Source organism: Selaginella moellendorffii, unplaced genomic scaffold (genome assembly GCF_000143415.4).
Source record: "Selaginella moellendorffii unplaced genomic scaffold, v1.0 SELMOscaffold_76, whole genome shotgun sequence".
NCBI classification, from domain to species: Eukaryota; Viridiplantae; Streptophyta; class Lycopodiopsida; order Selaginellales; family Selaginellaceae; genus Selaginella; species Selaginella moellendorffii.
Window position 1 is genome coordinate 373,036 of NW_003314337.1, and position 13,268 is coordinate 386,303.

Below are 13,268 nucleotides of genomic sequence, written 5' to 3' on the forward strand. Positions count from 1 at the left end.
ATGGAGGTTGATGCTACTATTACTCAATTCAAAGACAAGGGTGAAGATATGGTCATAGCCATGATGTTTGCTGCTAAGTGTATGATGAAGTTGGTTATACTTATCAGTGTTGTCGGCGTTTTCTGGATTGACGGCCTCTATTTCCTAGGTGGAGACCTTGGTGTCAACATTTTATTGGTTCTGCTACAATGGAAGGTCTGGACACTATAGCATATGTGATCATAGAATGAGATTTTGATATACTATCACTATGGATCCTTGAAACCTTGGGGGATAAATGGGGATAAAATAGCCATTAAAACTTCTTTCATCAAGCAATTTCCTCTTTTCTAGTTGGCTTAAGGGGAGAAAAATAGGGTGCACTATATGTAATATTAGAGAAAATAGCACAGGTTTGATTCCCATTAATTAGTGACTACTTAAAAATATAATATACCCTTGAACAAGGTATATTTCTACCCCTAAATTTGAAACTGTACATATTGGGCATCTATGCGTACGTCCTTCCTCTTGTGTGTAGTACCCATGGACAGAAAATATATCGAATCATTGGAAAATATAGGATTCACTAGCTAACAAAATTCAATAGCAAGTGGATCACCAAGAAAACTCAATGATAACACATAACAATCAAACAATTTAGATAGCATGCTAAATAACTTATAAAAGACAACATCCAAACACTCATGTATTTTAAATATCACAATAGCCAATTTTAATAGATCTCAGTCAACAACACTAAGGAACGAGAGTTGCATAAGTAAGCGCCAACAACATCCTACTCAAACAATAAACCAATTCAGAGCAAACCACAAATAATATGTGGTAATATGAAAAACCAAAAGCCATTAAAGAGAATAACTAACTATCATGAAAGATTATTAATCATCCCATTAATGAAGAGATGCACAATCATTGTCGAAGAAAGAATCTACCTGTAAGCTCCTAAATTTGGACTTCCTAGGAGGTCACCCAACCCAGTACTATTCAAACCCAAGTCTTTCTTCGACTTGTAAGCTCCTAAATTCGGACTTCTTAGGAGGTCATCCAACCCAGTACTATTCAAACCCAAGGACATTTAACCCCAAGTATCCCAAGACCCTTAACTGATTGAAAAAGGGGGTGCACTCTTATTCATGGGCCCTTTCCTTCTATATTTGAACCCTATAGACCATCTCTCAAGTTGTTTTCTTTGGTTGCTTATAATTCACCATGTTTCCCTACAAGTTCACGCCCTCGTGAACAGAAGCTAAGAGCCATAACTCTCTCGAGAGCCATAGCTCTCCCGAGAGCCATGCTCTCTTGACACCCTACCCCTTGGGTCGAGCCTAGTAGAAGCAAACTAGACCAGCCAAATGTCAATGAACATGTGGTGTGATTCCCCTAGCCAACTAACAAAGTCAGAGGAAGTTTACCTTTTATTCTATGATGATTTACCATAGGATAACCACGAAATGGAACCTAAACCTTCTATGTGCCACATGTCATATGCTATGTGCCATATGCCATATGTCTAAAGGACAGTGGTGTGGAACCCGAGTTTCAAAGCCTTGGGCCACTAAACGAAAAAATGGTGCCAAACTTTTAAACATGGAGCCAAGGAGCAATAGCACTAGAGCATGGAACAACTCCCGAACATACAATCCAAAGAGCGAAGGAATAGGAGCGTGGAGTAATTTGGAAGTATCTAACATCCCAATGCCAGGACTAGCACACAAAACAGAGCCAAACAGAGTCTAGCACTATTTCAACATATAGGTACTCCACTAGCTAGCATGGTGTGGGATTTGGGTTTAGACCCAAGCTAGATGTAGAACAAAAATAGACACACAAGCAGGAGGTAGAATATGCCTCAAGTTGGTTGGCTATGCCCAACCTACCCACTATCCTTACTACATATTTGAAACCCCCACAGCCCCCCCTCCCAATTCCATTTGCCGTCCCTATTTGTGTCATGTGGCAGTGCTAGTTTTCATTTTTTATGGCAATAGTTGTACACATGCATGTGCACGGGATAAGGCAAACTTAGTTGTATGTGTGGGCAATCTTGAGCTTGGGTTGCAATCATTGCGGGTGGTGCCAAGGCAAGCTTTTGACTTCATCCTTGGTATAGATTGATTGTAACGCAATCATGCAAAGTGTGATTTTAAGACTTTGCCCTTTTATCTTATACTTCTTTATATTTTATCCATTCCTCTCACTTTTATACCTCTTCATCCTTTTATTTTTACCTTTGCTTTCATTACTTTTATCTCCCTATTACTTCTTCTTATGTTTTTTGTCTTGTTCCATCCTTCCCTTTTTTAATCCCTCTGATAATTTTTATGTTACAATATTTGACTGACTCATAAAAGAGTATGCCGATCTCTTTGAATTTGATCTATTGTTTAAGGCCAAAATTGCCACACGTCATCCAATTCCAAATAGAGATGCTCGTCCAATCAAGAGTGGATTCTTTCGGATAATGATCTCACATTTATGGTTGAGGCATTTCATGTTTTGATATATCGATTGGGGATACACCACACTTTCACGAGTGATTATCATCTATAGTCAAACAGTTTGGTGAAATGGTTTATTCGGAAATTCAAAGGGATAATCACAAAGTATATAAAATTTTAGCATTCGGATTGGGATAGTTATTTGCCGTCTCCTCGGTATGTATATATCATAAGGGTGTAGAGTTCTATTGGTGCTTCACTATATAAACTCTTATATAGTCATGATCCAATATTACCAACAGAGTTAGGATTACCACAAGCTACCAATGTTAGGTCGTGGGATTAGTATTTGATATGCATTCTTCCACTTATCCGAGCAAAGTCTACCAAACACCTAAACTATATACAAGTGGGACAACAATGGCACTATAACTTCTATTATCATCCACATGCGGAATACAAAATGGATGACTTGGTGTTAATTTGTTTTCCCCATCTTACAGTATATGGTTTATCTAAGAGGCTTCTTGCTCAGTGAAAAAGACTATGTCAATTGGTACAACAAGTTGAACCACAAGTTTATGAGGTTTGGCATGACGTCTAACAAACCAATCCTCTAGAAATTGTGCATATGCAATAGTTGAAATGTTTTGTACAAAGGGATCAAAAATAATTATTACCACTTACAAATCTACTGATGCCTCCTTTTGATATTCTTTTAGATCCCGGCCCATTTACAAGAGAACTTTGATGGCCTTCTATTATTCCAAGAGGAGGGGATGATATGAGGTTCAAGTGTACGACTACAATGTCATTTACTAATATTAGCATAGTGGGATTTTAATAGCCATTGGATTGATTTCAATTTGGACCATAAATTAAGGTTTTTGGGCGAATTGATATGCATATTTTCTTTATTTCCTTTCTATATTCCATGCACTTATAATATTAAGTAAATTTACTTTCTATTATGTGCTACTTTTTTATATTAAATATTTTATAGATACTACTTTAGTAGTAGTTAGATTCTAATCTTTTTTCTATCTTTACATTTTTAAGTTTTTGGAAGAAAAGAAAGTTTCAATTTAAACTTCTCTTCAAAAAGAAAAGAGAAAGTTAAATTTTTCTAAGTTTAAAGATAAAAAGGAACACACATTATCCAAATAAAAAGCTTTTTGTCAAAAAATTCATTAATTAAAATTTTTTTTTCTTGAGAATCTTAAGGATGGAAGAATAGATAAATCAAACATAAATCAAACATAATATCACAAACATAAATCAAGGAGGAAATTAAAAAATGGCAATCCCATACAAGTAGAAAGCATTAACTTCTCTCTTTGTCCCCAGAGCTTCTTATTTTGATTGCTCTTCTTGTTGTCTCATCGCTTTCCTTTAGATACTTCACCAAATCTTGGAGAAACTTCTCTGGAACCCTATCTCCTTATCTTCTATCCAATCATATGACAAGTAGAGTGCTAGCATGAAAGCTTGAGCAGCTCAAAAACAGGCAAATTTCCTGATCACTCCCATTCTATCCTTGCTTCACAGCTTTCATCATCTCCTGCTTCAGCCCGGATCCTAGATCTTCCTTCACGCCTTTCAGATCTACTACAATCCAGAAAGGACCATGGCTTTCCAAATGAATAAGCAAAATCGGCCAGCTGGAAAAATCAATATTTCGTGTTTAATAGCCCCCGGCAGAAACGCAGGTGGAACTTTTTAACTCACTCGAGAACAGCGTTGTACCAAAAAGCCTGGGCATGAAGCGACAGAGAATCTTTGTATTTCTTCGAGGAACCCACGCGTAGGCCGCCGTCAATCCAGTCACTGCGCTGAATCCAAGACTCCCGAGAGAAGTCCAAAACTCCCAGCACCTATAGCACAAACCATTGAGGCTCAGACAAACATTTGCCAAATTCTTTTACCACTCCTCCTTTCCAAGAAAGTATGGAAGGATCAGCTCGATTTGATAGCACCTACACGAAATTTTTTATAGTGTGAGGACCTGAATTGGTTTCGATTCTGGTTACCTCAACTTTATCAATCCCTTCCTGGTGAGAAACTGTGTGGACAATTCTGCGTGCTACAAACGTAAGGGATTGATAAAACGAATCGAAATACGCACTTATCTTCAATAAATTCGGCAATGCCTGGTGTAGAGGCTACTCCTCCAACCTGTAAGGCGACTGACTCATGCTCGATTAGAAAAAAAAACGGAAGGCTTACCAGGAGGATACTTGAGAAAAACTTCATCTTTAAGTCCAAGCGACCTGTAAAATACCGGCAATGCTTAATGCGACTGAAGACTATAGTTACCCATTGATAGGACACTGCTGACAATGGCTTCATGTAGTCCTAGAAGAGAATTGCCAGATGGAGAAAGTGCAGAGCTATGACCGTTCGTAAATTGTTCATTGCTGAAGGCCGTCATTCCTGCCTCCACCGGGTCCACTAGCATGTCTTCGTGATCAGAATAGTACCTACATTATTTCTCTAGCTTTGGTTGATGGTCTCCCTTAAAGCTTACCAAGACCTCGGTGGAAACATACGTTCCTCGGGTGTAAGGAGTGACGGATAAAACAGGCCAGCAGGTGGCACCTGTTCGTAGACCATCAGAGACGAAAAACTTGAAGCAAATTCTTACATTGAGTGCGACTAAAGTAACTTTGTAAAGATCGGACTCGCCAGGGGTGCAAGAAAACACATCTGCCGTTGCAGTGAGATCACCGCCAACCTGCGCATACAGTCAGTGCGAGACAGTCGGGGAAAGACTTACACTTAAAGCACAGTGAGCTTGCTTTAGACGATCAAGCATTGTCATGTCCAAAGAATTAGTCAATGGATCGGTTTTTAGAAGGGGCCAGTTCCCGTGCCTTTGTTGGACCCATAAAAGACATCTTGATATGTCCTACAGTTCACATGAAGTTAGAAAAGCATGTGAACTCACATGATGTACCTCTCCACCATATGGAAGAATTTTCTGAGAGACTGATATAGACACACCGTCCTAACGGTAGAAAACAATTGAAGTTAAAACAGCGACAAAACATTTACGCAGCCTTGCCTCAACACAGATTATAGAAGTAACTTGAGCCCCCATTTGAACTACGCATGCAGATGAAACGCCATTTCCAAATGTAGCTGAAACGCATTCCTACACTTAACGACATCAAACTAAAGCGTAAGGAAGCTGAAGAAGAGGTACCTGATGGACAACTACAGAGTGGAACTCTAAATCCCTCAGTAGAACCGAGACTACCTCCTTAACTTCTGCAAGTAAGTTAGTAAGCATTTGGCGCTCCTTCTGATTAGACAAACCTCTATTGTCAAAAGTATCAGGAACAACGAGAACCGCAGATAAGTTCCGTCGTCCCGCCTTGCTAATTAACATCTTTTCTGCCAGTACCCAGTTCCAAATAGCATACATATCGTCGCAAACCTATAAATATTTTAAGTAAAGCACAGAGATCGTAGTTGTAAATTTACCTGTTGCATGGGATACTGTGGCGAAACATTCAAGCGACCCCTGCACATTGGCCTTCTCAGCACATAAGGTTGAGAAGCTGGGATCCTTAAGGCCTCCTCTCCACATATACAGCGGCGATAAACAGGAGCGCATTCATCGTTAGCTACAGAGACAGATGAAGCACACTTCAAACAGAGACGTCAAATTTCTCGTGAATACTACCCCTTTGCATACCTCGTTCCATTACTTGTGTCCATGGCAGCTCCAACTTCTTTTCTTGCTCACATTTTACATACCCTCCTCGAACAACCTCTTCCTAAAGTAAAGCACAAATCTTAGTTGTCAAACCATGAAAAAGAGTAAACTACCTTCGAGACGTCCATGCCATTTGTGTCATTGCCAGGAACTCCTAACAAGGCTTCAACCTGGAGAGAGGATTCCATTTTGTTTAGAAGTCGAACGGCTTCAAACGAGTCACCTTAAGGCACATCTCTTCTCGATCTCTTCGTAAAACTGGTAGAGTGGCCTGTTATCAGCAATTAGCATGAAACCAAGAAAATGCGAAGGTAAAATAGTGCGGCTACATACCACTTGTTCACCTATAGCCCCATTTCTAGTCCCAGAATCCTCACATTTTCCGTTTCCCGCGGAATGCCAGGCAACACAATGCGGCACTACGACCGGATCTTGCCACGATCCCAGCCCGACGCGAAGATTGGACGATCCTACAGCGCAGAATCCAGATTCCGGTCAATGCTGCAAATGAATCTGGAAATTTTTCCACACCTGGATTGATCACGACGAGCTCCAGGCCTCGCTCCGCGATAAGCTGGGTCGGCTGGAGTGATTTGTAGTAATCCATCGCCTTGGCGCCTCCTCCTCCGCCCTCGGCCATGGCCAAGAAATTCGAAGCCCTTGTAAAACCCTAGAAATAGGACAACTGCCCAAATGCCAGAAGCCCATAGGTTAAATGCCCCAATAGGCATTAAGGCAGAGATCTCTCTGTTTTGTTCTCTCTCCCTCACGCTCTTCCTCTTAGGTCTGTAAATACACGATCTTTTCTTCTCTGGCCGCCACCGCGATCGCGATTATGGCGCTGCCCCTTCTCTCCCTCGCGATCCTGTCCTCCTTCGTCTTCGCAGCTTCCGCAAGCAATCACACATGGAGCGGCGGCGGCGGCGGCGGCGGCAGCATCGACCAAGCCCGGCTGCGATTGTTCTTGGAGGAGACGGCCTGGTACAATCATCTGGTGCTGCGACCGCTGGCTCTCCACTTCGATTCCATGCCGCATGCTCTCCGGACATGGCTTCGCAACTACATCGCGGGGCTCATCGTCTACTTCCTCTCGGGCGGCCTCTGGTGCCTCTACATTTACTGGTGGAAGCCCCGGATCTATTTCCCAAACGGTATGATTTGTTCCTGGTAAGGCCCTGATCTAGGCTGCTCATCCTAGGATCTTTCTTGAAATTCATGCGTCCTAGATCCAAGAATTCCTGGAAATTTCCAAGACTCTTAAGCTTCCTTGAGCTAGAGGCAGGATTTTGGGCTTGCTAGTCCGTGATTCATAGAAATCGAGTCTTAGAACCCTCTCTCTATCATTCTAGATCGGGATTTTTTTTGTTTCTAACATTGAGCATTGTTCTTGCAGGAGGGATTCCAAAGCCGGAGCCAATATGGCTCCAGATCAAAGTGTCGATGAAGGCGATGCCACTCTACACGCTGCTCCCGACGGTGTCCGAGTACATGGTGGAGAGAGGCTGGACCAAATGCTTCCCTCGAATTAGCGACGTGGGCTTCCCCACCTACATTGTCCTGTCGCTCACGTACTTGGTGGTGGTGGAGTTTGGCATCTACTGGATGCACCGTGGTCTTCACGACATCAAGCCTCTCTACAAGCTACTCCACGCGACGCATCACATTTACAACAAGCAGGACACACTGTCGCCATTCGCGGGTAAGAAAAACTTTCTTCTTTGCAAAGTTAGCTAGCAATCTCTTGAGTATCTAGATGCAAAGCTAGCTAGCAGTATCTCGAGTATAGATGCAGAGTTAGCTAGCAATCTCTCGAGTATAGATGTCTGATGAGTATGTGATTACTACTCCAAACAGGGCTGGCGTTCCACCCGATCGACGGGATTTTGCAAGCGCTACCGCACGTCCTGGCGCTGTTCGTGGTGCCGATGCATTTCTTCACTCACGAGTTTTTCTTGTTCCTCGAAGGCATCTGGACGACCAACATCCACGATTGCATCGATGGGGAAGTGTGGCCGATAATGGGAGCCGCATACCACACCATCCATCACACGACTTACAAGCACAACTACGGCCACTATACGGTGTGGATGGACTGGATGTGCGGGACACTGAACGAACCAGCTCGGCCAAAGGAGGCGTAGAAAGCTCGAAGCTTCGTTTGTGAGATATCTCCTTTACTTTTTTCACTTTCTAAGCCTTTTGTTCGTTATTTCTTTGTTCTCTTCTTTTCCTGCAGCTGGGCAATTCGCTCATAAATTATCAAGCTCGTCCCCTGTTGAGATACGTTTTGTTCATTAGTTTGGAGGCTGCATATTTTTCTAAGCCAGCATACGACGGCTTTCAAAGAAACTAAAATAAAAGGAAAGGGACATCATGATTCAATCAAGGATGATAAAAAATATTCAAACAATGGAATGACAGCAGGCTTGCAAAGATTCCATCGAGGAATAAATTATTCGTTGACGGCCACCTCGATTTGGCTACGCGGCCTCGGCAGCACTGTCCTGTTGTGCAAAACAGTGCTTCCCAATTGACAAGCTTTGGTGAATTCCTTACCTTGCGCAAGAGAGGCTTTTGCAAAGAGTTATCTTTCTTTTCCTTGGACTGTCCCCATATCAATAAATACAAGCCCGAGACGACGAGTGCAGCTCCCACCATGCTGCGAAAACGAACAAAATGTAATTATCAGGCTTGGATTGCATGTATCCAACACCGTCTTACCTTCCTAGTCGAAATCCTTCTCTCAAGAAGAGAAAACTCAGCACTGCAACAGCCACTGTCTCGAGGGGCTGATACGCCGCTACTGTCACTGGGCCGCATCGTTTAATTCCCCACGACTGTATCGCAGAGACCAACCCCGAGGCGACTACACCCTTCAAAGAAAACAAACAAAGAGAGCTCAAACCGCGGAGAGAAGAGGAAATCCAAACGACTTACAGCATATACAACTGTAATGGTGGCCGACGTTGAATTTAGCTTCCACCTCGAGAAGTTGCGATCGATCATAAGAGCCAGGATGGCGAGCTCAATGCAACCGATTCCAATCGATATAGAAGCGATGGATAGCGGAGCAGGAAATGTCTTCATGAGTTGCGCCTGTTGTGGACATGAACCGTCGGCTTTAAGATCACCAAAGATCTACAATTAAATACCTGTAAGATCAGGAAGATGGCAAAAGACAGGAACGCTGCCGTCAGGATCACAACGCCTAGATTCCATGAGCTGAAGTGAAACCCATGGAGCAAGCGATTGCCTGGAGAAGGCGGCCGTATGATCTCTGCTCCTCTGTAGAGGGACATTATCAGTGCACCAGTAACTCCGAAAGTAGTCCCAAGAATCTTAGCTTGTCCTTCTCGAGTTCTAAGCTTTACTCGCTCTATTCTGCAAAAAGGAAGAATTATAAGCAACATCATAGTGTGGTGCATACCCGATAAAGTAAGATATTAGGAAAGTGAAGACAGGCATCGAGTTCCTGTAGGCTGAAGTGAAGGAAGCCGATGTGTATCTCAGGCCCAATATATAGCTCATCTGGTTGCCAAGGATCCTGCATCAGTCAATACACAAGCTTGAATATCACTAGAAAGCAAAGAAGTACTGTGTACCCGATCGTCCCGAGACACAGAAACATCGGAAGTTGTGCCCACTCTAGCTTTGGTCGCTCGTTTCTGCAGGAAATGCAACTTCTTTGACGCTTGCACCACCAAATCTGTGAGCTATATACCTCTCCAACCAGTAAGCAAGCGGTGCCAGCACCAGGAAAGCAATCGCGTTCCTGTATACTGGGAAAACAAAAGGACTGAAGCCATCGATGAGAAGATTCCGGGTCAGTATCTCAAACCCGGCAAACCCAAGCTGCAAGACCACAAGAGCCGCGTGAACCTTGAGCTTCTCAAAGAGATCGATTGGTTGCATGGCTTTGAAAACAAGTAATTCCCACCGTCTACCCCTGGAGCTCGTTTCGAAGAACCGGCCCCCACCCAAATATTATCATCCCTGTTCTTGTCTGCGACCTCGTTCCTATCCTCTCCTACCTTTGCCACCATGAGGAACAAGTGACAGCTGGTCTTGATGGACAGACATGTGTTCCGCTGGAAGATTTGTTGGTAAAAGCAGTTATGACTCGCAGCCCGATCCACTGTAGAGCCAAAATACCAGCAATCGCTAGAGTCTGCCATTTGGACACTGTCGCCGAAGGCTGCTGCTGCTGCTGCATGTCCTGCGGCGGCTCGAAGGCGTTGGAAGAATTTGTCAGTGCTAGGCCCAGGCTGCCCACTGATATGACTCCACTTGGAGCCTCATCCATTGCCTGGAACTCGATAGCGTGAGGCTCGGCCTGGCACACTGCAAAAGTTCCCGATGAGAATTTGAAACTAGATAGCAATATCAAGAATGCACCGCTGGATGATGCAGGCATTGAAGCACGAAGTTAGGAGATCATGATTCAAGAGATTGCAATCCCACCATCTTTGTAGAATGAAACTACCAACGATGCAGACAGCGAAAATGGCAGAGAGACTGCCGAAGCTACTGTTAATCATCGATGCTATCAACAAAGAGAAAAAGCTTGCTAGAAACTAAGAAAGCACCACCTTCAATGAATAGGATGACAGGCATTTGGAATGCATGGAAAAGAAGAGAACTTTACCTCCGAGAGGACTATCAGCGGAAGAGCAATTGACATCGAGGCAGTAGGGACCCGGCTTGAGGCCTGTGAAGACGAGCGTCGCGCTAGGTTGGAATTCCCGGACAACGTTTTCGAAATCGCTGGCATTGTAGAAAAGAAACACACGGCACGATGCCTTGCACTCGTCATCCGCGATCGCGATCGAGACCGTGTACACTGCCTGCGGGAACTCCAACTCTACGGGCAACACGAAATATTTCAGCGTTACAAGCAAAAGATGCGAAGAAAGAGCGCTTCACTCTCGTAATCTTGCGCGCGGCCGGAGCGCCACACCTGATCACAAGCTACATTCTCAAGACATCATCCGATCTTCCCGCTGCGTACCAGAGAAACAACGAGAAAGGCCGCCATCGCCATCGTCATGGCCATCGAAGAAAGCAAGATTAGGGTTCTTGAGTAAACAAAGAACTTCTTTCTATTTAGCGAAGAGCAAAGTGCGCTCGATTGTCAATCATCGTCGGAATCATACTTACCATACTTGTTCCTCATCCGCATGAAATCCTTGGGGTAGCCGCTGCGCTCCGCCTCCTCCTCCGCTAGCCTCTTCGTGCTCTTGAGCACCGCCTTCATGTCCACCACCGCGTACACCTTCTTGGGATCCAACTCCGCGAGCTCGCGGGTGATGTTCCCCGGCTCGTCCGGAAGCATCACTCCAAACGCACTTGCCTTGTCAAGCATGCTCTCGAACTCCTTCTGGTTCTGGAATTTGAGCTGCATCGCGCGACCCAAGCTTACCAGCGTGATGGGCACATTCTTGTTGTCAAATCTGGGCTTGGGCGGTGGCGGCGGTGGCGGCGGCGGAGGAACGTAGTACTCTTGCTGCTGCTGCTCCTGCTGGGATTGATAGGGAGGAGGAGACGAGTACTCGGCGTCGTAGATCGGTCCTCCGGGAGAGTAATCTTCGTAGGAATTGTTGCTTGGATCGGTGAAGTCCTCCGCTTCGGCGTAATCCTCTCCTCCCTGGGGCGCAAAGCCCTGGCCGCCTTGATCGGAACCCTGTCCCTGAGAAGAAAAATTCCCCTGGCCTTGAAATCCCTGGCCCTGGGGAGATGGAGCGCCTTCAGGAGGAGGAGGGGCCGTAAATCCTTGGCCCTGAGCAGCCGCATTGCAATATCCTGCCTGGAATCGCTTGGCCACCGCCAATCCCGTCGCCCGCCGCCGCAACAGCGCCCTCGCCAAGCCCCCAATCGCCATAGCTCGGTAGAACCCTAAACCCTGAACCCCACCATTTTACGCCGAATTTGGGTTCGAATCCACCGCCGTGATGGATTGGATTAGGGCATTCGTGATCGGCGATGGCGCTCCTGCTGAAGAATCTATGGCGGCACAGAGATCTGGGTCGCTCCTCGCTCGACTCCAGGTGCCTGCTGCTCGCGGCAGCTAAGAATTTCGCGACGGATTCCTCGTGGCCAGTGTTTGACAACAAGAATGTAGTGCTCTCGTTTCTAGACAGGGGAAGGATGCTCAAGCTGCGGTTCCAGGATCAAGAGGAGTTCCAGATGTTCTTGGAGAGGGCGAATGCGGTGGGCGCGACTCCGCCGGACGAGCCGAATTGCATCACCAGCAAGCTGTGCGAGTTGGATCCGCGGCGAATCCATGTGTTGGTGGACAGTAAGATTGTGAGCAAATACGCAAAGAAGCTCGCGAGGGAGAAGGCCGAGAAGCAAGGCTGCCCTTCGGACTTTGTTACATTCCTGGACAAGGACTACAAGGTCGACGATGATTGAAAGGTTTGTTCTCAAGGTTTTTGGATATAATGAGGAGTTGTGTACTACATTTTAACCAATGATCAAAGCAATGCAACCCCTTTGGTTGCATTAGGGCATAACATCCGTACCAAATGGTCCAAATTCGTGTACGGCAAACTGGGGCTACTTAGTTGTGTGCTTCTTTAGTTCTTATTTTCCAAACGTTGGCGTGACTTTGGCGCAGCGCCTTGGCTTCGTCGCGGCGCAATCCCTAGGAGGATGGGGAGGAGGAGCAACGCGATGTCGATCGAGCGACAACGTCGCAAACTTTAGTTTGATGCCCAGGTATTCCTGTAGAGTAACTAGGGATAGGTTGCTGGAAGCATCGCTCGCTAGATCAGGGCGCCCCGACTTAATCCTGGTAAGTTTTTTCCAAATTTTCAATGCCAGGGAATTCTTGCTTGCGTGCCTTGGGTTGTGTGTGTGATCGTAAGTCCTGCCTGAGACGGAATTTGCAGTGCTGCAAAACTTAAGAAATTCTGGATTTTGTTTTCTTCTTTCTTTTTCTCGCTTGCTTTTTAGGTTTGTGAGTTCTTCCGAGACGCATGCAAGTGCTTTTGCTTTGTCAGTTTTTGTTCCTTGGTTTTCTTCTTTCGTTCGTTCTTTTCTTTTTTTCGTCCGAGAAAAGCTGTTTATCTTCCCTTTGTTTTTTTTTTCTTTCTCAGAGTGGTTTT

At 45.0% G+C, this 13,268-nt stretch overlaps 5 protein-coding genes across 8 annotated transcripts; 1 reads left to right on the forward strand and 4 right to left on the reverse strand.

The window, feature by feature from the left end:
• Positions 1 to 4,094: 4,094 nt before the first annotated feature.
• Positions 4,095 to 6,857, reverse strand: LOC9641516 (actin-related protein 9). 2 transcript variants are annotated; one of them, XM_024660691.1, is made up of 19 exons: positions 6,694 to 6,857; positions 6,496 to 6,632; positions 6,386 to 6,433; positions 6,276 to 6,332; positions 6,142 to 6,223; positions 5,928 to 6,070; positions 5,760 to 5,880; positions 5,647 to 5,708; positions 5,506 to 5,595; positions 5,398 to 5,448; positions 5,218 to 5,349; positions 5,086 to 5,175; positions 4,969 to 5,039; positions 4,758 to 4,921; positions 4,668 to 4,711; positions 4,567 to 4,616; positions 4,472 to 4,517; positions 4,367 to 4,417; positions 4,095 to 4,315 (listed from the first exon to the last, which is right to left on the reverse strand). In XM_024660691.1, exons 1-19 carry the CDS (start codon positions 6,800 to 6,802, stop codon positions 4,166 to 4,168), a joined length of 1,698 nt encoding a protein of 565 aa, XP_024516459.1. In that variant the 5' UTR covers positions 6,803 to 6,857; the 3' UTR covers positions 4,095 to 4,165. The 2 variants fall into 2 exon arrangements, with proteins under 2 accessions (XP_024516459.1, XP_024516458.1); XM_024660690.1 differs by having other exon boundaries at positions 5,647 to 5,711.
• Positions 6,858 to 6,867: 10 nt separating this feature from the next.
• On the forward strand, positions 6,868 to 8,548 carry LOC9642022 (delta(7)-sterol-C5(6)-desaturase). Of its 3 annotated transcripts, none has more exons than XM_024660693.1 (4): positions 6,868 to 7,313; positions 7,556 to 7,861; positions 8,017 to 8,322; positions 8,399 to 8,548. In XM_024660693.1, the coding sequence occupies exons 1-3, from the start codon at positions 6,998 to 7,000 to the stop codon at positions 8,301 to 8,303; spliced, it is 909 nt and encodes a 302-aa protein (XP_024516461.1). In that variant the 5' UTR covers positions 6,868 to 6,997; the 3' UTR covers positions 8,304 to 8,322; positions 8,399 to 8,548. The 3 variants fall into 3 exon arrangements, with proteins under 3 accessions (XP_024516461.1, XP_024516462.1, XP_002986776.1); XM_024660694.1 differs by having other exon boundaries at positions 8,017 to 8,318; XM_002986730.2 differs by having other exon boundaries at positions 8,017 to 8,533.
• A 35-nt stretch (positions 8,549 to 8,583) lies between these two features.
• Positions 8,584 to 10,094, reverse strand: LOC9641517 (protein WALLS ARE THIN 1). The gene is made up of 8 exons (XM_002986784.2): positions 9,884 to 10,094; positions 9,765 to 9,827; positions 9,590 to 9,706; positions 9,315 to 9,543; positions 9,100 to 9,258; positions 8,884 to 9,035; positions 8,719 to 8,821; positions 8,584 to 8,666 (listed from the first exon to the last, which is right to left on the reverse strand). The coding sequence occupies exons 1-8, from the start codon at positions 10,072 to 10,074 to the stop codon at positions 8,643 to 8,645; spliced, it is 1,038 nt and encodes a 345-aa protein (XP_002986830.2). The 5' UTR covers positions 10,075 to 10,094; the 3' UTR covers positions 8,584 to 8,642.
• An 88-nt stretch (positions 10,095 to 10,182) lies between these two features.
• On the reverse strand, positions 10,183 to 11,199 carry LOC112341124. The gene is made up of 4 exons (XM_024660695.1): positions 11,171 to 11,199; positions 11,086 to 11,119; positions 10,808 to 11,023; positions 10,183 to 10,503 (listed from the first exon to the last, which is right to left on the reverse strand). The coding sequence occupies exons 1-4, from the start codon at positions 11,195 to 11,197 to the stop codon at positions 10,190 to 10,192; spliced, it is 591 nt and encodes a 196-aa protein (XP_024516463.1). The 5' UTR covers positions 11,198 to 11,199; the 3' UTR covers positions 10,183 to 10,189.
• A 94-nt stretch (positions 11,200 to 11,293) lies between these two features.
• Positions 11,294 to 12,040, reverse strand: LOC112341104. The gene has a single exon (XM_024660611.1). It carries the CDS (start codon positions 12,038 to 12,040, stop codon positions 11,294 to 11,296), a length of 747 nt encoding a protein of 248 aa, XP_024516379.1.
• Positions 12,041 to 13,268: the final 1,228 nt, after the last annotated feature.

Bases quoted from the DNA above. Each gene is read 5' to 3' on its own strand.
- LOC9641516 (XM_024660690.1), bottom strand. From the start codon at position 6,802: ATGGCCGAGGGCGGAGGAGGAGGCGCCAAGGCGATGGATTACTACAAA. The intron at 6,333-6,385 runs GTGACTCGTTTG...TCCTCTCTCCAG, and splicing joins GAGAAGAGATGTGCCTTAAG to GTTGAAGCCTTGTTAGGAGT. The intron at 5,881-5,927 runs GTAAATTTACAA...AAATATTTATAG, and splicing joins CACAGTATCCCATGCAACAG to GTTTGCGACGATATGTATGC.
- LOC9642022 (XM_024660693.1), top strand. From the start codon at position 6,998: ATGGCGCTGCCCCTTCTCTCCCTCGCGATCCTGTCCTCCTTCGTCTTC. The intron at 7,314-7,555 runs GTATGATTTGTT...TTGTTCTTGCAG, and splicing joins CCGGATCTATTTCCCAAACG to GAGGGATTCCAAAGCCGGAG. The intron at 7,862-8,016 runs GTAAGAAAAACT...TACTCCAAACAG, and splicing joins CACACTGTCGCCATTCGCGG to GGCTGGCGTTCCACCCGATC.
- LOC9641517 (XM_002986784.2), bottom strand. From the start codon at position 10,074: ATGCAACCAATCGATCTCTTTGAGAAGCTCAAGGTTCACGCGGCTCTT. The intron at 9,828-9,883 runs GTATATAGCTCA...CATTTCCTGCAG, and splicing joins CTTGCTTACTGGTTGGAGAG to AAACGAGCGACCAAAGCTAG. The intron at 9,544-9,589 runs GTATGCACCACA...TCCTTTTTGCAG, and splicing joins CTAATATCTTACTTTATCGG to AATAGAGCGAGTAAAGCTTA.
- LOC112341124 (XM_024660695.1), bottom strand. From the start codon at position 11,197: ATGGCGGCCTTTCTCGTTGTTTCTCTG. The intron at 11,024-11,085 runs GTGAAGCGCTCT...TGTTGCCCGTAG, and splicing joins CCGCGCGCAAGATTACGAGA to AGTTGGAGTTCCCGCAGGCA. The intron at 10,504-10,807 runs GTAAAGTTCTCT...GAACTTTTGCAG, and splicing joins CGCTGATAGTCCTCTCGGAG to TGTGCCAGGCCGAGCCTCAC.
- LOC112341104 (XM_024660611.1), bottom strand. From the start codon at position 12,040: ATGGCGATTGGGGGCTTGGCGAGGGCGCTGTTGCGGCGGCGGGCGACG.